The 26,441-nt window shown below is 35.7% G+C and overlaps 2 protein-coding genes across 2 annotated transcripts; one reads left to right on the forward strand and one right to left on the reverse strand.

Moving 5' to 3' along the window:
• Positions 1-906: 906 nt before the first annotated feature.
• On the forward strand, positions 907-13,695 carry LOC145104881 (uncharacterized). Its single transcript, XM_079042046.1, has 7 exons — positions 907-1,192; positions 11,106-12,425; positions 12,503-12,523; positions 12,629-12,695; positions 12,753-12,975; positions 13,052-13,562; positions 13,676-13,695. The coding sequence occupies exons 1-7, from the start codon at positions 907-909 to the stop codon at positions 13,693-13,695; spliced, it is 2,448 nt and encodes an 815-aa protein (XP_078898172.1).
• A 112-nt stretch (positions 13,696-13,807) lies between these two features.
• Positions 13,808-18,053, reverse strand: LOC145104882 (uncharacterized). Its single transcript, XM_079042047.1, has 8 exons — positions 17,934-18,053; positions 16,490-16,549; positions 16,373-16,400; positions 15,935-16,192; positions 14,879-15,808; positions 14,329-14,801; positions 13,909-14,252; positions 13,808-13,856 (listed from the first exon to the last, which is right to left on the reverse strand). The coding sequence occupies exons 1-8, from the start codon at positions 18,051-18,053 to the stop codon at positions 13,808-13,810; spliced, it is 2,262 nt and encodes a 753-aa protein (XP_078898173.1).
• Positions 18,054-26,441: the final 8,388 nt, after the last annotated feature.

Genomic DNA, 26,441 nt, shown 5'->3' on the forward strand with positions numbered 1-26,441 from the left:
TTACAATTTCCAGAAAACATTTCTATCACTTGCTTGGACAGAATTCAAGAAATTATAAAATAGCCAAAACTATTATCCAAATCTATAACCTGTCTCAAAAATATATTTCAACAATTCTAAAATTATGAAATTAGAAAATTATATCTGAAATTCTAAAGGCTAAAACTAAAATTCTAATAAGAAAATCTACATTTGGAAACTTTTTCTGAAGACTGAAATCAGAAACTGAAAACTACAATTCTAAAGTTTAAAATATACAATTCAGAAGTCTGAAATCATAAATAGTTAGACTATGTAGTTACATTTATAATAAGTATAGGTTATTCAAATGTAAATATTAAACTCTTATATAGAGTTCCTATGTAATCATTTCCAGTTAATCAATATACACGGTCTGATTTGGTATCAGAGCGAAAAAACCTCTTGCCGCCTCCAACCCTAATTTGGTCGATCATCCAAATCAGCCTATCTTTCTCTATTCTTTCTGATCAATAATCAATACAACAACATGTTTACCATTTTCACCTTCACTCCTGCAGAGAAAACAACCCATAACACCCACAAATTTTCTTTGACTCTCTCACCTACAAACTATGGTTTCTGGAAAGCGATGATTGAACCATTCTTAACTACCAACCATTTGATTGGTTATGTAGACGGCACCCTTCAACACCTTGAACGGAAAATTACAACAGAGATGATGTAACTGATAACCCTAGTTATTCTCGTTGGATTGCCAACGATGCTCATGTTCGCATGCTGATCCTATCGACCATCTCTGAGGCATGTTTTCAACATGTTCAAGGTACAACTTCTAGAGATCTTTGGCTTTCATTAGAACGTGCCTATGCTCCAAATTATGCCTCCTATGAATACACATTAAAAACACAATTGCTAAGAATAGAGATGAAAGGAGACGAAAATCCGCTTAACTATCTTAGTCGTGCATTGGAATATGCATCGACTCTAGCCAATATTGGCAAATATATGAAGGACAAGGACCTGGTTATGCTTACCATCTCGGGTTTGTGCGACGAATATAATGGCTTAAAATCAAACTTACTGGCTCGTCAACCACCAGTTACTTTCAATGATCTGCATGGTCTCTTCTTTGATCATGATTACATGATCAACAAATCAGCCTCTTTACCTACTACCACATCACCACATGTATTCATTGCTATAACGGTAGGTACTCCTACTAACTCCTTACCTGATCTTGTTGCTATTCAGTCCCAACTTAACAATCTACACTTGTTAGCCTCTCAACTAGGGTATCAACTAAACCCTATTGGCTCACAAAACACACAACCACAAGCTCACTATGCCTCTCGACAATTCAATAACTGAGGTAACCAAACTCGTCGAGGTAACTTTCGTGGACACTCACAAGGTAACTAGAACAACCGAGGTCGTGACAACAACCTTAATACTCGACATTTTCAGTGGGCTTCAACTCATAACATAGTATACGGTCAGTACAACCGTTGTGGTATAGGACATCTACCATCGCAGTGTCCAAATCAGCCTAACAAATCCAACACTCAAGCTAATGTTGCCACTTATTCAGAGTCTGGTTCCACATCAGCAACAACATGGTTCCCTGACACTGGTGCAAATAGTCATGCTACTCCTGACTTATCAAATCTTGACAAATTCTGAAGCTTATCGTGGTAATGACTCACTCTGTGTTGGTAACGGTAACCCTCTTCCTATCGTTCACATTGGTTCTTCAAAATTCTTTTCTCCTAAAAAAATCTTAATCTTAAAAATATTCTTCATGTTCCTCAACTTCAAAAGAATCTTTTATCTGTTGAACAGTTATGTCGTGACAATGACGTTTATTTTGAATTTCACACTTCTTTCTTCGTTGTGAAGGACGAGTTTACACATAATATCCTCCTTTCGGGTCCATGTGATAACGGGCTCTACTCACTTTGTCTTCCTTAACTCAAGTCTCTTCCCAAGCTTGCCTTCACAGCCACCAAAGCTTCCTCTATCATCTGGCATCAATGTCTCGGGCATCCACACGAACGTGTTTTGAATTATATTATTTCTAGTTATTCTTTACCAATTTATACAAAACTTGGTTCTACTTTATGTACTTCTTGTCAGTTGGGTAAGTCTTCTAAACTTTCATTGCATAACTCTACTTTTCATAGTAATACAATCTTTGATTTAGTATCTTGTGATGTTTGGGGTCCTTCCCCTACAGTCTCTTTTGATGGTCATCGATTGTTTCTCTTATGTGTTGATCATTACACTCGACACATGTGGTTTTACCCACTTACACATAAGTCTGATGCTTACTCTACAAATACAAATTTCATTACCGTAGTTGAACAATAATTCAATACCAAACTTAAAAGTGTACAAATCGATTGGGGAGGGGAATTTCACCCCCTCACTTCTTTCTTCACAAACCTTGGCATTATTCACCGACGCTCTTGTCCCCACACCAGTGAACAAAATGGAATTGTTGAGCGTCGTCATCGTCATGTTGTGGAAACTATACTTGCTCTTTTTGCGCAATCTTATCTTCCTCAACGTTTTTGGCACTTTGCTTTTGAAACTACTGTTTATCTCATAAATCGCCTTCCTTCTAGAATTTCATCAAACAAATTTCCCTTTCAACTTGTCTACAACAGCAAACCAGACTACTCGTTTCTTCGTGTTTTAGGTTGCCAATGTTTTCCTTATCTTCGACCTTGTAACCATCATAAGATTGATTTTTTCTGTGACATCCCCATTTTAACGACCAGAAAAGATCGATTTGTTTATGTTTATTTAAAAATCAGAGTATCCTTTTTTAAAAATAGTATTAGGGAATTTGTTCCCAGAAAACACGATAAAGATGTTATCAAAGCATTTCCGAAGAAATGTATTTTTATTTAAAACATTGGGATGTCATTGTCAATACAGAAACATAAGCATAAAGAAATATTTCAAGCCGTACAATAATTAAACTAGTGGCCTAATACTCCTTGAATCTCTCAGCAAAATGTATCTTTCATATAGCCACCTGTGATACAATAAACTGAGTGGGTCAGGCTGGGAAACCCGGTGAGTACATAGGGTTTTCAACCCATAATAATATAATTATTATGTTTAATCATCAAACAATTAACCCAATTTCTCATCCCCATTATCTTCTTTATTCTTAAGACTCTATCCTAAGAATCATATATTCATCATTTATTTATTCCTAAGGATTGTCCTAAAGAATAGGCACGAAGTCCACAGCTGCGAATGTTATCTATTAGGCACTAAGTCCACAGCTGCCAATGTTTATTTATAAGGCACTAAGTCCATAGCTGCTAGGGTTTTTAGAGTACATCTGGTGAACACGTAGTTCAAAAACACCTACAGGTTGCGAGCCTGCTAGCGTTCCACTGGACTGTCTAGAATAGTCTATGGTCGTCATCTATACTTTGCTATATGACTGGATCAACATTAAAGTCAAGGCTTCTCATCATCTATATCATCTTTCCTCTCTCATCATTCATCTACCCATCTTTACCCAATATATTTATAGGTATAAAAATACATATATAGTTTAAATCACGTAAAACATGTAAAAATCGTTCATCTAGCATATATATCAGGAACACAAATAATAAGCACATATAACATGTATTAATATTAAATACTTCATATCTATGTGTAAGATGAATGTAACTATGCACTCACTTGTTAAAGTGACGACTTGAAATTTGGGCAGCGCTTCGCTTCTTGCAACTGTCTTTTCCTTTGACGAAACCTAGTATTATTATCACTATGTTTTAATATAATATTTATTGGGACTAATTATTAGTCTAGATTCATCATTAACTGAAATTCTACTTCACGATCTATCAAGTAAGGATCAGCCAGGTAGGACAGTTGGGAGGCAGGACCATTTCGACGTATAGCCTTTCTAAAATCCAACAACCAAGCCAACATGAACATTCTAGAAACCTCTCCCGTAAGTAGATCAATCAGTATAACGATTTTGAATCACTGATAAATCTTGTTTATAGGTTCATAATAACGATGATGAACTTAAACATAAGTTATACTTAAAGTATGGTAAGCATAACTCATTTACAAAGGTGTTTAGCGAGGAACCGGGGTCTGCGCGGGAAGAACTTCTGAATCGAAAGCTCTTCTTCTCGGGGCCTTCTGGTGCTCCGGTACTCGCTACTAACACCTAGGAGGTGCTAGGGAAAGGCTTAGATGGTTTCGGGGTGTTTGAGAGAGAATAGGTTGAAGAGGTGTGGAGAAACGGGGGAAAACGCCTTCTATTTATAGGCTGCCAGGTCGTACGTACGTGGGGCGTACGCAAGGGGACGCTGGGCATACTCCTAGCTACCTTGGGCATAATCATTCAAGGTGTCGTGCAAAGCCGTGGGGAAGAAGTAGTGGCCAAGATCTTGCCACGTGGCACTTTGAGGTTTAATCCAAAAATTAATTCTCTTCTAAAATCCATAACTTTCGCATACAAGCTCCATTTTTTACGTTCTTTATATCCACGCGTAGGTAGCGATGTAATCTACAACTTTTGTTTAGACCCCGTCGGCTAATTTTGAATTTATTTTTTAAAGTTATATTTTAACAGGCTTAGACAGTTAAAGTCCGTTAAAAATTCATAACTTTGTCATCTGTTGTCCGTTTTCGGCTGTCTTTATATCGTTGAGCTCTTATTAACGAGATCTTCAATTTCTCGTTTAGATTGTGTCGGCTAAAAATCGATCGATCTAAACTTCGATTTCTGAGTTGTATACTGCTACGCTGAATCTTAGAAAAATGATAACTTCCTCAAACGAAGTCAGATTTGGATGTTCTCTATATGCACGCTCTCGGTTTAGCATATACTACAAATTTAGTATAGATTTCGAAGGCTAAAAAGTAGGTTATCAAAAAATCATTTTTTACGTTACGCAGAGCCGTGCCGGTTTAATCGCGAAACTTCAATGGGTCATAACTTCTTCGTTATAAGTCGGATTTCAGCATTCTTTATATGTACGAAATCCTTGTGACATATAATATAACTTTGGTTAAGATTATCTATGCTAAATAATCTTCTATCAAAAAGTCATTTTTAACGCTTATTATCTCTGAATTGACTAGTCCGAATCTGCGGGCGTTACATTCGATCCACACCTTGTGTTTTTCTTGGCTATAGCCCTATCCACCATGGTTATCGCTGATTTGATCCTACAACCGAACAAATATACATAGTCTGACATGTCCTGTTCAATGAACATGTCTTTCCTTTTCATTCTTCACCGCCAAAACCAACCATCCTATCTTAAAACCCTTATACATCTATCTTTCCTACACCACCCCCAATCGAGGTCACTGATCCCGTTTTCACAAATCACTCCACCTCTACCAACACTACCACACATTCATCTTCTTCTCACTCACCTCCTCCACCCTCACCTCCTCATCCTCCTCGACCTCGACCTCTTAATCTTCATCAAAATCCTACTCGCACCTCCCGCTTTGATCCTTCTGCTTACAGTTCAACTCGTGCCCTTTGCTCTCAAAACAAACCCACTTCATTTACCGTTGCCAATAAATCTCCAAAGTGGCGTCTTGCCACGGCTAAGGAGTTTTAAGCGCTTCAAAAGTATTCCACATGGTCTTTAGTTCCTTACAGTGTTGCAGAAATCGGCCTTGGCGGCCGATTAATCGGCGATTAATCGCTTGGCGGCCTTAAACCGATTACGATTAGGGTGCTTGGCGGAAATTGGTCAAAATCGGTCAAAGTCGGCCTTGGCGGTCGTTGGTGGCCCTTGGCGGTCTCGGCGGTCATAGGCGGGAATTTTTTAAAATTTTCAAAAAAATTTAATTTTCAAATTTTACACCAAAATTTTAATTTTTCAAATTTTTAAGCATTCAAATTTTAAAATATTAAACTAACATTTTCAAATTTTCAAATTTTTAAATTTTCAAATACTTGGTTTTTTAGGGAAATTAGTTTTTTAAATGATTTTATTAATAATTAAGGGTCCCCGATTAATCTCCGATTAATCCCCGCCTAGTCCGATTAATCGCTTATCGCCAGTCGACCGCCGAGTGAATTTTACAACCTTGGTTCCTTATGTTAAAAATATTAATCTTATTGATTGTAAGTGGGTGTACAGGTTAAAGAAGGACCCACTGGGTAATGTTACTCGTCATAAAGCATGTCTAGTCGCCAAATGATTTAATTAACAATCGGGTGTTGACTATCATGAAATGTTTAGTCATGTAATAAAATTAACCACCATTCAGATTATTTTGTATCTTTTTGTGACCAATAATTGGGTTCTGCGACATTTGGATGTGAAAAATGTATTTTTTACATGGCGACTTACAAGAAACTATCTACATGAGACATCCTCCTGCCTTCATTGACTCAACCAAACCGAATCATGTTTATCTTCTTCACAAATCTCTCTATGGGCTCAATCAAGCTCCACGAGCGTGGTTTAACCGATTGTCCACGACCCAAACTCAACTTGGTTTTTCAGGATCCAAAACCGATCCTTCGCATTTCATTCTCAACTCTGGTGGCCCTATCGTTTATGTTCTTGTTTATGTGGATGATATAATTATTACTGGTGACAACCCGACAGCCATTGATCACATTATACATCGTCTCAGCTCCACTTTTTCCATTGAAGATCTGGGTCTACTTCACTATTGGGCATTGCGGTTGTACCTGACAAGAAGAATATTATGTTATCTTAACGAAAATATGTCCTCGAGATACTTCAGCGGTCCAGCCTCTCTGATTGCAAGCCAGCCTGCTCTCCGATGAGTCCCTCTCAACTCTTACATATTGATGATAGCCCACTCCATTTGGATCCAACCATGTATCGCCAAACTATTGGCGCTTTGCAGTATGCTACTTTATCACGCCCAGATATTGCTTTTACTATGAATCGAGTTTGTCTGTTCATGCATGCACCAACTGAAAACCATTGGTCTGCTGTTAAACGTATTTTGTGTTACTTAAAAGGCATAACCAATCTCATTATATTGATTCGTCATCAATCTGTTGAATAGCTACAAGCCTTCACAGATGCTCTTTGGCAAACATCAGCGTCCTTACCGATTCCGGATTACTCTGACTCGGATTGGGTTGGTCTTACAGTTGACATACAATCCATAGGGCGATTTGCCATCTATTTGGGATTTAATCTTGTCTCATGGACTGCTCGTAAACAAAAGACAATTTCAAGGTCTTCAACTGAAGAAAAATTCTGATGCTAATCTGATGCTTAATTGGTTTCAGAAATCTAATTTGTTTTTCTTAAAAAACTTATGTGTAAAATTGAGTTCTGATACAAAACTGATACACATTTATGATAAAAAATTCATACTAAACTTCTGAAATCGTAAATTCTGATGAATAAAACTGATGTAATATCTTATATAAAATCTAATGTAGAAAATCTGGAAATTTGATGCACAAACTGATACAAAATCTAATAAACAATTATGATGCAAACTGATACTAGATTTCTAAAAATTAATAGAAATTTATGAAGCGAAACTAATGTTTAATTTCTGAAATCAGAAAATCTAATGGTGTCTTTCAGCAAAACTATCAAAAATATGTTGTTTTTTTAAGTAAAACCAAGCTGTCATTTCAGTTTTATGGACTGTTTTTCAGTAAAACCAAATTGTTTTATGATTTCTAAAGTTGTTTTACATAAAACTGAAGTTATTTTTAACTAAACAAAACTGTTTTTCACAAAACAATGTTATTTTTAAACACAAAACTGCTATAAATGCATTTTCTCAGAAAATTGTTACACGAATGTTATTTTTATCAAAATCGACTAAGAAAAATAAAATAAAAAATCGTTTTTTTTTCTGGACTGCTGTTAAACCGAACATATAGGAACAAAACCTGCTTTATTTTTTTTTCTCTTTTCCTCGTGAAAAGCGTACAATATAAACAAGAATGCAAGTAAAATTGTTTCCAATTTCTAGTTCGTTTCGTACAAACGAATTTGTTTGAAGATTGTAAGAATACTATCACGGAAATGTACGAAATCAAACAAGAAAATAGAAAATGCTGAGGCATGTGTTTAACACATTGTTTTTAAAACAAATTCATCCGCTACCGGATGTTTGTTTCCGAAGATACAACAGTTAGGAATGGTTCTTCTAGACCACCCGAACACTCAGTAGGCCTGAATTTTACTTAGATTCAGTAAGAAAAAGAAGATGAAGCGGAGAAGAAGAGAGTTATGTTGCACTCTTTGGTGTATCTACAATGGTTGTCAAAAGGTTTTATTTATATTACAACTCACAACCACTAAAACAATTAAATAGCATTAAAACACAATCCGTAACTTAACCACTTGGGTTGTGGTGACATTGTAAGACATGTAAAAGATATGCTGAAAAACCTATTGATCCATGCTCAAATTCTGACACTACTTAACCCATGTGGCCATGGAGGTTCGTCTACAGTGACTCCAAGGCATGAGACATAATCTCATGTTTGCAGCGGGAGATTAATCGGTGCGTGAAAAGTGACCCGAAACCCTCGTTAAGGAAGTTCCATTTCCAAAAAAAAAAACACAATCCGTATTCAGACATTATATTTAATATCGTTCTTAATTATGTATGAATAATAACCGAAAATTAAACATCTGTTTTAGATTATACACCATTCAACCTCTCAACATTCATAATTAGTTTCAATTCACCAATTATTTTTCCAACAACACTTTAACCATGTCTTTTAAACTATTTTTGGTATCATGGTATCTTCATTTTTGCGTGTCACTATATTTCTATATCCCAAAACCATGTCTTTTAAACTATTTTTGGTATCATGGTATCTTCATTTTTGCATGTCACTATATTTCTATATCCCAAAAACTTTAGATCCAAAACCAAGGAAAAAAAGTGCATCTAACACTTTATAATCTAACTCTATCTAATAGCATGTTTTGGACATCATGGAATGATGGAATCGTTATTAGATCCACGAACCTGTCAAAGGTGAATATGAGAAAAATAAATACCGTACGGAAAAAGATTGAATATTCTATGAGCATTCCAAAAGTATTTTCAGTTTAAAATTCATATTCCATTTACTTGTATCCCAAGACAAATTTTTGAACAAGTCAGGTCCATTTTCAATTATTCAGTGACTTTCTTTTATTTGAATCACTTTTATTTATTAAACATACAATTTTAAGGGTTTACATTGTTCGTTTTAGTAAAATTTCAACTAACATTTGTTTTCTAAAATGCATTTTTTACATAATGTCTGTAATCGTGAACTAATTATGTGTGGGGTTCTTTTTATCCTTAATTTTAATACATGTTTAAATAATAATCAAGCATTCATGTTGAATTTCATGTCAAATGGACTATATTTAAAATAGATAATTAAACATTAGGTTATGTAATATAACTACGATCTATGCATTAACTCTTTAGGTTTGAATCAGTCAGTAAACGAGTTTAATTAGACTCATTTGATAATATTTACATCTATATTGTTTCCATATACTTTCGTAATATACTTAGTTAGGGTTATGAATACTATATATTTGATGCGGCAATCAACATTTCTAGACCTTTGTTATGATTCAGCGAGGGATTACATCCGTGCTAGAATTGAGCATCAGCGACGAACTAGGACGAATTTCTTTTAAAATAATTTGGCTGTGGATTAGTGGTAAACTGTAATTATGTTGCCAATCATTTAATACCTTTAAATCATTATCTACGTATAAGTGTCAAATTAGTGATCGTATTTGGATCCGTTGATAAATTTAGTGAAAAAACACATTGCTATATGGCTACAAGATTTGGTCCCTAAATCTGTCGTATTTGTAATTTATTTTTTTATTATATTTGTTTATTTATTTATTTTATTATTTATTTTCATTTTGGAAGTAAACTAGTGACGTAGAATACGTCGCCAGTTTTTTTTAAGAAAAAGTCCAAGACTAAAATGATATCTAGAAGTTAACGACATATCATGTCCGTCACTATTATTCGTCTTTAAATGTGATACAAGAAAAAAAGGAATTAGCAGCGACAAAAGTGGTCTGTAAAAGTTAGATTTATCACCGTAAACGTCAGGGGCGAATTTACCTTTATACAAAGAGTGTCCATGGACACCCCTAAATTTGAAATTTTATTTACAAGATATATCATAAATTTTAGAGGACACCCGTTGAAAAAATAAAATGAACACCCTTTGGATGTAATATGGATGTAATAACATAGAAAATATAACAATAAATTGAATGTTTACATTTTAACAATGGTAATCGATTCTAAATTATTAATGCTTACAAAAAGATCAGAAGCATAAATTTAGGAGTTAAACAAACAAAATATTTTTCAAAAATATAATAACAAAATCTTTCAAATATAATATTTTTGGTAGAAATTTACAGAAGGAAAACTAAACACATAAACAACAAATTATTATTTTTCTAGATCCGCTGCCAAACCCTTCGTCTTCTCAACACTGAATTCCCATCGGCCGCAAGCAATTATTTAGTCTCGCCGACGAGCACAGTTGTGGCCCTTTGCGATCTCCGGCGACCGCAATCTGCCTTGAACCGTTGTTGGACTCTTGTTTCAACGTTCTTGACTTCTGGTTCTGCATCTCTGATTTATCAACTGCTACATACGTTCGCATTTCTTACCATCTCTATCTTCAGTTGCAACTTGAAAGGGCTTCTCTTGCACTTGATTTATTTTTTAGGTAAAATTGTTTATCTTTTTTTAGAACTCTAGTATATTGAATTTAGCTATTTGGTGTGGTGTAAAAGCATCCAACTGAGTGTTATGTATATGAAGTATATGAAAAGTCAAAGTCTATAAAACTAGAAAAGTCATACTCTACACCTACAATTACTTTTGTGATGATATATGTCAGACACTAGAGACTAAAGTCTTGGAAGTTGGTATAATAAATAATAAACAATTACTCTATTAGAACCTAATTTACCTTTCCTGATTCTATTTTGATTTACATACAATTTATTTTGACGATTTATTTCTATGATAGTCATATAAATTTCATTTTGTTTCATATATAATTTGTTTTTTATTTTATATATAATCTGTTTTGATGATTTATTTAGGCATTATGCTAAAGTTTTTTAAAAGAAAAGGTGAGACAAGCTCCTTATCTCATGATCATGATAATCCACGACCAAACGATGAACGAACACCTTCTTCAAAGTATACGAGAGTTGATTTAAATACACTTCCCGCGGACCCCGGAGAAAGGCCAAGTATGGAAGTGTATCATGTAAATCAACGAGATGAGATTAGAAGAGCCTACTTGCAAAAAGGACCTTATCAACCTCGTGCTCATTCTTTCCAACAAAGAGAGATTGGAGGTAAACTTCATAGATTTAGTTCCTCTTGGCTTGATGATCATAAATACTGGCTAGAGTATAGTGTTAAACTAGAAGCAGCATTTTGTTTATGTTGTTATCTATTTAAATCTGAGATAAAAAACAAAGGTGGATCAGATCATTTTGTAAAAAATGGATTTAATACTTGGAACAAGAGAACAAATCTAGATCTTCACAATGATGGAAGCCCACATAATATGGCAATCCAAAAGTGTCAAAATCTGATGAACCAAAGACAATCCATAGCTACTGCTTTTGACAAGCAAACTGATTTGATGAAGACCAACCAACGCATTAGATTAAATGCTTCTATAGATTGTGCTAGATTCTTAGTGCGACAAGCGTTACCTTTTCGGGGTCATGAGGAAAGTGAGGACTCGAATAATAGAGGTAACTTTCTTGAACTTCTTCAATTCTATGCTGATCGAAATGATAAAGTGGGTAGTGTTGTGTTGAAGAATGCTCCGAAGAATTCACAAATGACATGTAGTTCAATTCAAAAGGACATTGTACATGCTGCAGCTAAGGAAACTATTAAGGCTATTGTGAAAGATATTGGAGATGAGCTCTTTGCAATTCTAGTAGACGAATCACGTGATGTGTCTTGTAAAGAGCAAATGGCATTGGTTTTGCGGTTCGTGAATAGTCAAGGAGTTGTTGTAGAGAGGTTTATTGGCATAAAACATGTCAGTGACACTTCGGCTTTGTGTCTAAAGGCGACTATTTATTCTTTTTTGACAGAATGTGGATTAAGTCCACATAGGATTCGAGGACAAAGTTATGATGGAGCTAGTAACATGAGCGGTGCATTTAATGGATTAAAGACACTAATTATGAAAGAAGTGAAATCTGCACAATATATTCATTGTTTTGCTCATCAGTTACAGTTAGCACTTGTGTTTGTTGCAAATAATCATCCTGACATCAATGACTTTTTTGATTTGATTTCTCGTTTGTTAGACATGCTTGGTTCTTCCTATAAACGTCGAGACAACTTAAGAGAGAAACAAGCAACAAAAGTGGTGGAAGCATTGGCTACAGGTTTCTTTTATTCTATCTTCTTTTTATTTTATGGTGTTTATGTTTTTTTGCTAATTTATTTTTTATGTTAATTTTAGGTGAAATTCAAAGTGGTACAGGTTTGAATCAAGAAGTCGGTATCAAACGACCTTGTGATACTCGTTAGGGTTCTCATTTTGGTTCACTCTTAAATATCAAGAGAACATATTCTTCAATTTGTAAAGTACTTGAAGACATTAAAGTTAATGGTTACTGTCAAGATCATAGAGGGGAAGCACGTCGTCTCTTGAGGTCATTAAAAACGTTTGATTTTATTTTTTGCCTACACTTGATGGTTGATATCTTAAGGGTCACAAATGATTTGAACATAACGTTGCAAAAAAAAGACCAAAATATTGTAAATGCGATGCATCAAGTGAGATCCTCTAAGGCCAGACTCATACGAATGAGAAATGAAGGATGGGAACTACTTTCAAATGATGTTACTTTGTTCTGTGAAAAATGTGAAATTGATATTTTGAATATGGAAGATCCATATTACAATGGAAGAAGTCGTCGCAAAGGCTCACAGGTTAGAAACTATAAAGTTGTTTATTTTTTCAAGTTTCTAAATTAATCATTAACACATTTTTCTATTTAATTCACAGATTAACTACTTACACCACTATAAGATTGATGTATTTATTGCGGCCATAGATATGCAATCTCAAGAGCTTAACAATCGATTTAATGAAGTAAACACATCATTACTTGTTTCTATGGCTTCTTTGTGTCCAAGTAAGTCTTTTCAAGCATTTAATGTCGATGAACTACTCAAGATGGCTATGTTTTATTCTAACGAGTTCCCAGAACGTGACATTGGAGCACTTAGAGCAAGTCTTCAAAATTATATTGTGGATGTACATGGAGATGCAAGGTTTAATAACTTGAAGGGAATTGGAAACTTGGCAAAGATGATGGTTGAAACAAGCAAGCATACAATATATCCAATGGTATATCTTCTACTAAAATTAGCATTGATATTGCCTGTTGCAACATCCACAGTGGAACGTGCATTTTCTGCGATGAAGTTGATAAAGAACGATTTGCGTAATAAGATGAGTGATCAATTTATGAATGATTGTCTAGTGTCATATATTGAGAAAGATGTGTTAGATGGTATTAGCAACGATGTACTTATAGATTTTTTTAAAAATATGTCAACGCGTCGTGAACAATTGTAAGACATTTGTGAGTATTTTTTAAATTTATTTTGATCTTTCTTATTAAAGTTAATAATATATTTGACTAAGATGATATTATTAACAAATCGACCCGATAACCAAATTTTTTGACCCATTTATTTTATCATTTCGTTTAAGTGGGACACATGTGAGTTTAAATCCTAGATTCGCCACTGCTTATTACGCAAATCGTTCTTTATCAACTTCATCGCAGAAAATGCACGTTCCACTGTGGATGTTGCAACAGGCAATATCAATGCTAATTTTAGTAGAAGATATACCATTGGTATATTGTATGCTTGTTTGTTTCAACCATCATCTTTGCCAAGTTTCCAATTCCCTTCAAGTTATTAAACCTTGCATCTCCACGTACATCCACAATATAATTTTGAAGACTTGCTCTAAGTGCTCCAATGTCACGTTCTGGGAACTCGTTAGAATAAAACATAGCCATCTTGAGTAGTTCATCCACATTAAATGATTGAAAAGACTTACTTGGACACAAAGAAGCCATAGAAACAAGTAATGATGTGTTTACTTCATTAAATCGATTGTTAAGCTCTTGAGATTGCATATCTATGGCCACAATAAATACATCAAACTTATAGTGGTGTAAGTAGTTAATCTGTGAATTAAATAGAAAAATGTGTTAATGATTAATTTAGAAACTTGAAAAAATAAACAACTTTATAGTTTCTAACCTGTGAACCTTTGCGACGACTTGTTCCATTGTAATATGGATCTTCCATATTCAAAATATCAATTTCACATTTATCACAGAACAAAGTAACATCATTTGAAAGTAGTTCCCATCCTTCATTTCTCATTTGTATGAGTCTGGCCTTAGAGGATCTCACTTGATGCATCGCATTTACAATATTTTGGTCTTTTTTTTGCAACGTTATGTTCAAATCATTTGTGACCCCTAAGATATCAACCATCAAGTGTAGGCAAAAAATAAAATCAAACGTTTTTAATGACCTCAAGAGACGACGTGCTTCCCCTCTATGATCTTGACAGTAACCATTAACTTTAATGTCTTCAAGTACTTCACAAATTGAAGAATATGTTCTCTTGATATTTAAGAGTGAACCAAAATGAGAACCCCAACGAGTATCACAAGGTCGTTTGATACCGACTTCTTGATTTAAACCTGTACCACTTTGAATTTCACCTAAAATTAACATAAAAAATAAATTAGCAAAAAAACATAAACACCATAAAATAAAAAGAAGATAGAATAAAAGAAACCTGCAGCCAATGCTTCCACCACTTTTGTTACTTGTTTCTCTCTTAAGTTGTCTCGACGTTTATAGGAAGAACCAAGCATGTTTAACAAACGAGAAATCAAATAAAAAAAGTCATTGATGTCAGGATGATTCTTTGCAACAAACACAAGTGCTAACTGTAACTGATGAGCAAAACAATGAATATATTGTGCAGATTTCACTTCTTTCATAATTAGTGTCTTTAATCCATTAAATGCACTGCTCATGTTACTAGCTCCATCATAACCTTGTCCTCGAATCCTATGTGGACTTAATCCACATTCTGTCAAAAAAGAATAAATAGTCGCCTTTAGACACAAAGCCGAAGTGTCACTGACATGTTTTATGCCAATAAACCTCTCTACAACAACTCCTTGACTATTCACAAACCGCAAAACCAATGCCATTTGCTCTTTACAAGATACATCACGTGATTCGTCTACTAGACTTGCAAAGAGCTCATCTCCAATATCTTTCACAATAGCCTTAATAGTTTCCTTAGCTGCAGCATGTACAATGTCCTTTTGAATTGAACTACATGTCATTTGTGAATTCTTTGGAGCATTCTTCAACACAACACTACCCACTTTATCATTTCGATCAGCATAGAGAAGAAGTTCAAGAAAGTTACCTGTATTATTCGAGTCCTCACTTTCATCATGACCCCGAAAAGGTAACGCTTGTCGCACTAAGAATCTAGCACAATCTATAGAAGCATTTAGTCTAATGCATTCGTTGGTCTTCATCAAATCAGTTTGCTTGTCAAAAGCAGTAGCTATGGATTGTCTTTGGTTCATCAGATTTTGACACTTTTGGATTGCCATATTATGTGGGCTTCCATCATTGGGAAGATCTAGATTTGTTCTCTTGTTCCAAGTATTAAATCCATTTTTTACAAAATGATCTGATCCACCTTTGTTTTTTATCTCAGATTTAAATAGATAACAACATAAACAAAATGCTGCTTCTAGTTTAATACTATACTCTAGGCATTATTTATGATCATCAAACCAAGAGGAACTAAATCTACGAAGTTTACCTCTAATCTCTCTTTGTTGGAAAGAATGAGCACGAGGTTGATAAGGTCCTTTTTGCAAGTAGGCTCTTCTAATCTCATCTCGTTGATTTACATGATACACTTCCATACTTGGCCTTTCTTTGGGGTCCGCGGGAAGTGTATTTAAATCAACTCTCGTATACTTTGAAGGTGTTCGTTCATCGTTTGGTCGTGGATTATCATGATCATGAGATAAGGAGCTTGTCTCACCTTTTCTTTTAAAAAACTTTAGCATTATGCCTAAATAAATCATCAAAACAGATTATATATAAAATAAAAAACAAATTATATATGAAACAAAATGAAATTTATATGACTATCATAGAAATAAATCATCAAAATAAATTGTATGTAAATCAAAATAGAATAAGGAAAGGTAAATTAGGTTCTAATACAGTAATTGTTTATTATTTATTATACCAACTTCCAAGACTCTAGTCTCTAGTGCCTGACATATATCATCACAAAAGTAATTGTAGGTGTAGAGTATGACTTTTCTAGTTTTATAGACTTTGACTTTTCATATACTTCATATACATAACACTCGTTGGATGCTTTTACACCACACCAAATAGCTAAATTCAGTATACTAGAGTTCTAAAAAAAGAGAAACAATTTTACCTAAAAAATAAATCAAGTGCAAGAGAAGCCCTTTCAAGTTGCAACTGAAGACGGAGATGGTAAGAAATGCGAACGTATGTAGCAGTTGATAAATCAGAGATGCAGAACCAGAAGTCAAGAACGTTGAAACAAGAGTCCAACAACGGTTCAAGGCAGATTGCAGTCGCCGGAGATCGCAAAGGGCCACAACTGTGCTCGTCGGCGAGACTAAATAATTGCTTGCGGCCGACGGGAATTCAATGTTGAGAAGACGAAGGGTTTGGCAGCGGATCCAGAAAAATCGTAATTTGTTTTTTACGTTTTTAGTTTTCCTTTAGTAAATTTCAACCAAAAATATTATATTTGAAAGATTTTGTTATTATATTTTCGAAAAATATTTTGTTTGTTTAACTCCTAAATTTATGCTTCTGATCTTTTTGTAAGCATTAATAATTTAGAATCTATTACCATTGTCAAAATGTAAACATTCAATTTATTGTTATATCTTCTGTGTTATTACATTCATATTACATCCAAAGGGTGTCCATTTTATTTTTCCAACGGGTGTCCTCTAAAATTTATGATATATCTTGTAAATAAAATTTCAAATTTAGGGGTGTCCGTGGACACCCTTTGTATAAAGGTAAATTCACCCCTGGTAATAAGATGAGTGATCAATTTATGAATGATTGTCTAGTGTCATATATTGAGAAAAATGTGTTAGATGGTATTAGCAACGATGTACTAATATATTTTTTTAAAAATATGTCAACGCGTCGTGAACAACTGTAAGACATTTGTGAGTATTTTTTAAATTTATTTTGATCTTTCTTATTAAAGTTAATAATATATTTGACTAAGATGATATTATTAACAAATCGACCCGATAAACAAATTTTTTGACCCATTTATTTTATCATTTCGTTTAAGTGGGACACATATGAGTTTAAATCCTAGATTCGCCACTAGTAAACGTAATAGTGGTGACACATCCCCGCTAAAAAATCGCCGGTACTGCCATGTTTTTGCTCAAAATGTCGCCGCTAAAGATATTTGTCACCGCTAATACTTCTGTCGCCGGTAATATTCTCTGTTGCCAGTAATACCCTTTGTCGTGGTAATAGACTAATAGTGTCGTTGGTAATATTATTTTTCATTTTTTTTAAACTAACACTTTTCGGGTGCAAAAAAAACGATACGTAACGACATTAAATACATAAAAAAAAATTATATAACAACATCCAATTAGGTACCATATAGTGTTATAATTTCATATACATACCAAAATAAACAACAAAAATCTTATAATTCCAACAACGACCAAAGTGTCACAGCAAGTCAAACATACAAAACACAAACTAATTATCCGGCGAACCATCACCTTCGTTCCTCTCGTTTCCTCCTTATCATCACTTTGTGGTTTCCCCAACTGAAAAAGCGCATAAAGTTCCTCTTTACACGCCGCGTCGTTGAGCATTGCACGAAGATTTTCCAACCACATAATAAATAACAACATATATAAACTTATAGGTTAAACTATCAAACATAAACAAAAACTACTAAAGTACATTACTATTTCTTCGACTTAAATACAAGAAATACAAAAAGTACATTGCTATTTATTGCACTTGGTACATAAACACAATTACCAAATCAACATGCATTTATTGATACCAAAGTACATTGTTATTTTTAAACAAGGGACAAAAAACCAAAGTACATTGTTATTTCTTGCACTTGGAACATAAACACAATTCCAAACACAATTACCAAATCAACATGCATTTGTTGATCATTATAAAGATATATGAGACTTTGAAATTAAATAGTCTTGTTTTACAAGAAATAGTAGCTTACTTTCTACTTATTTTGTGCTAAAGAACCTTGAAATCAGCGGGATATTAGAAGGTTTTCGGTTGATGCCTCTGATATGGTCACGTCGTTCACCTACTACTCTCTCAAAACATGCTCTTTCTTCAGCGGGTGTTAAATCTCTTTCACTATTTGACCCTTGCGTTTGTTCTAGGAGCTCTTCCACTAACCGATTATGTGTTTTCCAAAAATGATTCAACAATTAAGTATAAATAAACACATAAGTATATCATAAAATTATAATTAAATACTTATGTATTGCTGCTCCACTATATCAGTAACAAATACACTATTCTTGTCGGTATAAGCAACACAGACCGTTTCAACTCTCTTTAGGTTCTGTTTAACAATAAAAATTAGATTATATTTGAAATAAATAATTACATATATCGTACGAGACATTTACATAGCAAGTACTGCTATACGAGCTCGACCCCCCACGGTTCACGGACGTTTGCAGTTCACAAACTATTTTGTTTCTTGTCGAAGTAGTTAGGTGTTCACCCATTTGGAAATACTCAACTGCTTTCCTCCAATTATCAACCTCCATATCATCCGGGGGGTGGCTAATGCTCTCGGGATATCCTTATACTCTCCGACAATAAAAAATATGCTTTCGCGTCAGCCTTACGCTCTCTAAAACCTTTTAAAAAAGTCGCTTCAAAACTCTCTAACAGCCTAGCAGCCACTGGATCCTGGAAAATCCGATCAAAATCAAACTTTGTTTAAAAAAACAAAAAAAAGTAAGCTAAGTAAAAACCGGTCATAATTAACCATATAAAATATTCTCATATAAATAATTTACCCCCAAATTTGTTTTACTGTATTCTTTATAGCGGGGGAAAGTCTTTTCCAAGTTCCTTTATCAAAAGGGACCATCCGCTACATTATTTTCCCAATTTCGTGTGCAACCATGTTTTTTTTTGGATCTCGTACGGGATCAAATGTCGTATCACTATCATAGTCGCTGTCAATTGGTTTGTCCTTATTATTTAAGAGCGCCTTGTCGAGATTAATTTTTTTCATTTTTCATCTGGCTCTCATGTGTGGCACAACTACAAATATAATTAAAAATTATTAGAAATAGTATTTTATACTAACTGAATAAAAAAAGTAATTAAAAATTCATAAATAGACTTAACATCCTGTTCGTGCTGACCATTATCTCTACCGCCTGAGAGAGGTGGGTCCTTGGCTCCATCGCCCCCATGTCCACGACCCATAACAGCAGTCATGGTGTACAGAAACAAGATCCATATCGACGCCATAACCTAAAAAATTATAAGACATACAAATACAATTTCTACTACAAATACACAATACATAGAAATACACGTTATACACACATATACATACAAATACACATTGTTTTTTTTTTTGTAAAAAAAATAGCATTCTCAATAATAGCATCCTACTTTATTTATTTATTTTCAATAATAGCATCCTACAATAATAACATCCTGCTTTATTCGTTGTTTTTACAATCCACATTTTTTGTTTACAAAAATAGCATTCTCAATAATAGCATCCTACTTTATTTGTTTTTTCAATAATAGCATCTTACAATAATAGCATTCTCAATAATAGTATCCTACAAAAAAAATACATATTATACACACATACATTCAAAATTACATACAAATGCACATATACTTTAAATATCATTATCAATAATAGCATCCTACTTTATTTGTTCTTTTTCCATTATTGCATTGCAATATACACATTACATACAAGTCACATTTCATACATACATAAAATCCACATTTCATACATAGAAATGTACATTATACACACATATACATACAAATACACATATTGACACATATACATACCCTATACACATACAATATTCCACATTCATGTTTTCATACATACAAATACACATTATACATACATTCACATACATATACCATGCAAATACACAAATATATATCAAATATACACACATATGGCTAATTTCACATAATAGACACAAATACACAAATTTCTCAAATAATCTCGAAATTAAAGGAGAAAGGAATATGTGGTGGCCGGAAATCAACAATGGTGGCCGGAAAATCAACAAAGTGGTGTAGTGGTGGTGGTAATCGATCAAGTGACAGCAACAACTGAAAGCAAACTAAAATCAACGTTTTTTTTATTTGCAATTAACTCAACTATAAGGTGGAAATAGACATTACAAGAGAAAGATAAAGAGAAATTCGGAAGGAATTGCACCTTAGTTACTGGAATTAAACGTTAGTCGTCGGAGAAGATACGTCACCGGTGATGGAAAGGCGTTGCTGGTAGATGGGGATGGAACCGGTGGAAATCCTAAGTCGAACCGATGGAAAGAAGACGTCACAGATAGATGGAAGTAGAAGAGGGAAGACAAAATCGAGAGAAAATGGAAGCAAAATATGGAAGAAAGAAAGCTGCAAAGGTGTTTATTTGCGATGACTTTTACCGGTGACACCTATTACCGGCGACGCCAAAGCAATAGCGGCGAAATTTGATTATTAGTGGCGACGCCTTAGAGGGAACTATTTCGCGATCCTTATTTTCGATCATTAGCGGCGACAAGTGTCGTTGCTATTATTGTCGCCGGTACTAGTACTTAACGACACGCGTTTTCAGCTTTTGGATATAAGGACCAATCAACGGTTAGGGTTACGAGATCACAAGCACATGGATTGCTACCAAATACCTTTAGTGGTGATGCTATTAGCAGTGACAACCACTATTACTGACGACTTAAACTCATGTCGCCGGTAATAATTGTTGTCGTCGCTAATAGCATCACCGCTAATAACCGTTTTTCTTGTAGTGAAAAAGAGGCATTAGCGGCGAAAAAAATCGCCGCTAAAGGTTGGATTTTTCGTCTGTAAAAGCTACAGCGGCGACACATCACCGCTAAAAAGTCGTCGGTACTGCCCTGTCGCTATTTTCTCAAAATGTCGCCGTTAATAACCTTGTCGCCGGTAATATTCTCTATCGCCGATAATAATATATGTCGACAGTAATATAATTTCCATTTTTTTATTTTTTATTTTTACTTTTTTTTAAATCAACACTTTTTGGGTACAAAAAACCAATATGTAACGACATTAAATGAAGAAAAAAATTATATAACAACATCTAATTAGGTGCCAAAGTGTTATAATTGCATACAAATACCAAAATAATTAAACAAGAAAGGTGTAATTGTCACAACAAGTCTAACATACAAAACACAAACTAATTATCCAAACCATCATCTCTACTCCCCTCGTTTCCCCTCGTTTCGTCCTTGATCATTACTTTGTGGTCAGGAGCGGACGCATGCTTTCATAGTAGCTGTTTCTGGTGGCATTTTTTTTACGTAGTGGCACAATAATAGAAAAATCAAAAAATTTAAAAAAATGTCACATTGCATCCGAAAAAATAGGGGTTGTTGGTGCAACTATGGGCACCATAGTCGAATCGCCCCTGCTTATGGTTTCCCCAATTGATAAAACGCATAAAGTTCCTCCCTACACGCGGGGTCGTTAAGCATTGCATACAGATTTTCCAACTACATAATAAATAACAACATACATAAACTTATAAGTTAAACTATCAACATAAACAAAAACTACCAAAGTATATTGTTATTTCTTACACTTAAATACAAGAAATACCAAAGGTAGATTACTATTTCTTGCACTTGTAACATAAACCCAATTAGAAAAACAACATGCATTTATTGATGCCAAAGTACATTACTATTTTTAAACTAGGGACAAAAAACCAAAGTACATTGCCATTTCTTGCATTTGGAACATCAACACAATTACCAAATCAACATGCATTTATTGGTCATTATATAGATATATGAGACTTTGAAATTAAATAGTTTACTTATTTTGTGCTAAAGAACCTTAAATATAAGAAATGCCAAATTACTTTGCTATTTCTTACACTTAAATACAAGAAATACCAAAAGTACATTTCTATTTTTTGCAATTGGTACATAAACACAATTAGATAAACAACATGCATTTATTGATGCCAAAGTACATTGTTATTTTCAAACTAGGGACAAAAAACCAAAGTATATTGATATTTCTTGCACTTGGAAACATAAACCCAATTACCAAATTAATATCCATTTATTGATCATTATATAGATATATGAGACTTTGAAATTAAATAGTCTACTTATTTTGTGCTAAAGAACTGTAACGCCCCGAACTTGTAACGCCCCAAAAAAAAATCATGACATAAAAATTTTTGTTTTTAGATTATTAAATCATTAGTACAAACGAATTCCATAAAACCAAGGTAATTCAGAGTTAATCAAAACATCATCAATCAAAGTAAATCTTGAAATACAGAAACTTGTGGTGTGTGATCTGCAATCATCCCGAGCTGTTCCAATTGAAACCGAAGTACCTGAAACATAGACTGAAAACCGTAAGCACAATGCTTAGTGAGTTCTCCAAAATACCATACAACATACAACCACAAATTATCATGCAACATACATACAGTTGTCATGGGCTCCCCCATGGTCTTTATCTGGTATGTCATAGGCTCCCCTATGGTCTTTACCTAGAATGTCATGGGCTCCCCCCCTCCCATGTCTGATATCCACTTGCCACGGGCTCCCCCGGGGTCTTTCATTCAAGTATCACAGAGACAACTAGCATACCACATAACACGTAATGGGTCGGCATTGGTGCCTTCGACCCATGGATATAGTGAGAAGACTCACCTCACACTGCCGAATCACACATATGAACCCCGTCTGCTGGCTGACAGATCCCCGAACTGTCAAACATCAAAATAACACCCAATTAACAATTGGGTGCCAATGCATAACCATAAATCCATACTTGGGGTAAAAAGACTATTTTACCCCTAACCTAGCTTGGTCCAAGAGCAAGGCCCAAACTCAAACTCTGGAGGTCCAAAAGCCAAATAATCAATTATGGCCCAATTCTCCAAATTGGGCCCAAACCCTTTACATGGGCCTTACCCTAAAGCCCATTCAAACTAGTCCATACACTTGTTCTCAAATGGCCCATCAAGAACGCAAACACCTAAGCCCAAAAGAAAGGCCCAACTCGAAGCCCAAACACAATTAGGGTTTTCACATAAAATGACGATTAGGGTTAAGTAAGAACACTTAACCCATTAAGGACTTAATCCATTAAGCCCATTACTCTACTAGGTCCATCATACAATGTGGCCGTGCATAACTCATAATTCCAATCCAACGGTCCAAAATGCGGGTCCCAGCAGGTCCCAAGAAAAAGTCTCCAAGATTAAGGTTTTCTAAACCCTAATTAGGGTTTCCAGCCCAAACTAATGCCAATGAGGTCCAACGGTTAACTTTTAAGCTGATTAGAGTTTCACTAGGCCGGGCACCACCCACTGCCACCTCAGGTGGTGGTGGTCGACGGTGGTTTACGACGGCACCACCTCACGGTGGTGGCGGTTGTCATTCCTAACCAAACCAATGACAAAAGCATTCCAAATACCAGTCCAATCACGCACATAAACACACAGCCACTGGAGATGGTGGCTAGTAGCGGCAAAACGGTGGCAGCCACCACCTCACGGTGGTGATGGTGGTGGGTTTCCTTGGTATTTCCGGCCCAATATTGCTCATACAACAACAAAAATACCGAAAGCAATATACATTTTCGAGCACACATACACTCAGCCACCTACTAGGCGGCTGACGACGCCGAAAAAGATGAAAACAGCGGACAAAGGCCATCGTTGGCAACAACGACGTACCTAATGCCGAACACATAGGGAAGAACGAAAGAGTGAGATGTTGTTAGCCTTACCGAGAGCCTTCCGGTCGATCAGGACCCACATGTCGACGTTCACAACTTCAATCATCGGTCTTCGGCGGTTCTTCCGGTTGTACACGATGTCACCGACAGTAGGGGCTGTTGTGGTGGTGTCCGCCTGCGAGGTTGCAGGTGGTAGGGTGGCGGTCGGTCTCGACAAGGCGGCGGCGACTGAGAATACTACATAATGGTGGCGGCTGGTGAAATTAACTAGGTTTAGGGTTTGCATTAGGAAAACGAGCGGGAAGGGGGCACCTGGTTTATCCCGTGTCTCATTCAAACATATTACATTTTTTTCCAAGTTTGGTCCCTCTCCACAAGATGTTTTTCAAACTAAGCCCACAAATTACGTAACAACCCCCAACATCCAAAATTCATCACAATTCAAGTCCAATTGTTTCAATATAGATCCCCAAAAATCCAAAAATTATATCATTTAACTTCTCATGGCTAACATTGGCAAATTATTACGGATTTAGGGCTATTATTTAATTATTTAATTTATCTATTTATTTATTTTAAACGGAATGTTACAACTCTCCCCCACTTAAATGAGATTTCGTCCTCGAAATCCGTCTTTACCTTTCTCAACACGCCAAACAATCAGAGCAACACAAACACAACCTGAGAATACTACCGCCTCCCCAAGACAACCGAAACCAACCCTAGCAGAACTTACCAAACCTAAAAAAGAACGAACCTTAAACCCTTGCAGAAAACCACGTCTACCTTTCTCGAAACCCGTAATCTCAAATCACTGAAACCACTCTGACTCATCTTGCTTCCACCTAGCTGCTTTCTAAAACCATCTGAGACCTCTCTGGTCCCAACTTGTCTGCCAACTATCTAAAACACCGGACTCCTACCCGACTGTTGATCCAGAAGACACACAAGCACACAGTAGCCCCACGCGACTCCCGAAAGAAAATATCGACTGGCAAGAATTGCCCAAAGATACCTTACCACCAAATCTACTGCTAAAAGTGAATGCTACATGACCCACTACAGCCTCATCACATACCCGGTCTCCAACAACCTATATTCTCCTGATTCCAACCACGATGTGGTTCTTCCACAGATATAACCATCCCAAGACACAACATAAGGGCTCGATCCGTCATCATACTAAACCCATTCTTACCCTTGAACCTTGCAATTAATGCCTTTGGCATATAGATACCCCAATTTCTTATTCTACTGAAACGAAGAATCATGCACAAAACATGTGTGATACCCGACTCGAGATCTTACCCAAAACCAATTCGATTCTCCACTCATAACCCGAGATCCACGAATCTGCATTTGCATTTCACACTACCACCTTCTAATTACCGACACCCCTCAATTGACCTATAAATAAATACCCTCAAACCATTTTCGAGACTACCAGTCTCGCACCTGGTCCACCCACTAGGTTCCCAAGAGTCCAACAACAAGGCTATCCAGCCTAAAACCCCTTTATGTCACACACTGGTCACCTTCATGATCCTGCAACTCAAGATCCAAAACCTTGACCCAATGGTCCCTACCACGTCCAACCTGAATTTCCATAATCACATGGGGCTCGCCCACGGGCCCCACTCATCAAGACCCACCCAGGCCCGACTCCGCCTCGGACCCCAATGGTCCACAACCTAGAACATAGAATAATTCCCCGACCATCCAGACCATCTCAATAATAATCTACCTCGAACTGATGAATGCTATGATCCCATCGCAGTCTTACAACACTTCAAACCAACCATGGTTACCACCAATGGCCTTACCACACTCAAACCATCACAATGCCACGCATCCTGAGCCGAATCCTGCAACCCATCAGGAGTTCGGGTCATGCATTCGAATCTCACAGCCTACTATGAATAACAATAGAGATGCCGACCTGCGGTCGGGAGTTTCCTGAACTCCCACCAACACAACCTCAATCTGAACAACCACTTAATTCTACCCCACTTGGACTCGACGAAGGTCTCTCACCTCTTAATCCCTTATAGATCTCCGACCCGTCTTCCTCAAACAGAATGGACCGCCCATGCCCTGCGCTAAACAATACTAGCTTTCCATTGCTAGCCAACTCCATGATCACCCAAATCCTGAAACCCTAAAGGATACTCTTGAAATCTTAACCAACCTGATAATCCAGATCACCTGCAATGACACCATTCCTGAGTTCTTATGCTGGCGACTAAAACTGTAACCCTCGCCCTGAA

Source organism: Lactuca virosa, chromosome 4 (genome assembly GCF_052849685.1).
Source record: "Lactuca virosa cultivar CGN04683 chromosome 4, Lactuca_virosa_CGN04683_v6, whole genome shotgun sequence".
Classification (NCBI taxonomy): domain Eukaryota; kingdom Viridiplantae; phylum Streptophyta; class Magnoliopsida; order Asterales; family Asteraceae; genus Lactuca; species Lactuca virosa.

Excerpts from the sequence above, each read along its gene's own strand:
- LOC145104881 (XM_079042046.1), top strand. The coding sequence starts at position 907 with ATGAAAGGAGACGAAAATCCGCTTAACTATCTTAGTCGTGCATTGGAA. Across the intron at positions 1,193-11,105 it reads ATTCATTGCTATAACGGTAG|GCATTATGCTAAAGTTTTTT; the intron begins GTACTCCTACTA and ends TGATTTATTTAG. Across the intron at positions 12,426-12,502 it reads GGTGGAAGCATTGGCTACAG|GTGAAATTCAAAGTGGTACA; the intron begins GTTTCTTTTATT and ends TGTTAATTTTAG.
- LOC145104882 (XM_079042047.1), bottom strand. The coding sequence starts at position 18,053 with ATGTGGTTGGAAAATCTTCGTGCAATGCTCAACGACGCGGCGTGTAAA. Across the intron at positions 16,401-16,489 it reads AAGCATCCAACGAGTGTTAT|GCACTAGAGACTAGAGTCTT; the intron begins GTATATGAAGTA and ends GATATATGTCAG. Across the intron at positions 16,193-16,372 it reads GACTAGAGTCTTGGAAGTTG|GCATAATGCTAAAGTTTTTT; the intron begins GTATAATAAATA and ends TGATTTATTTAG.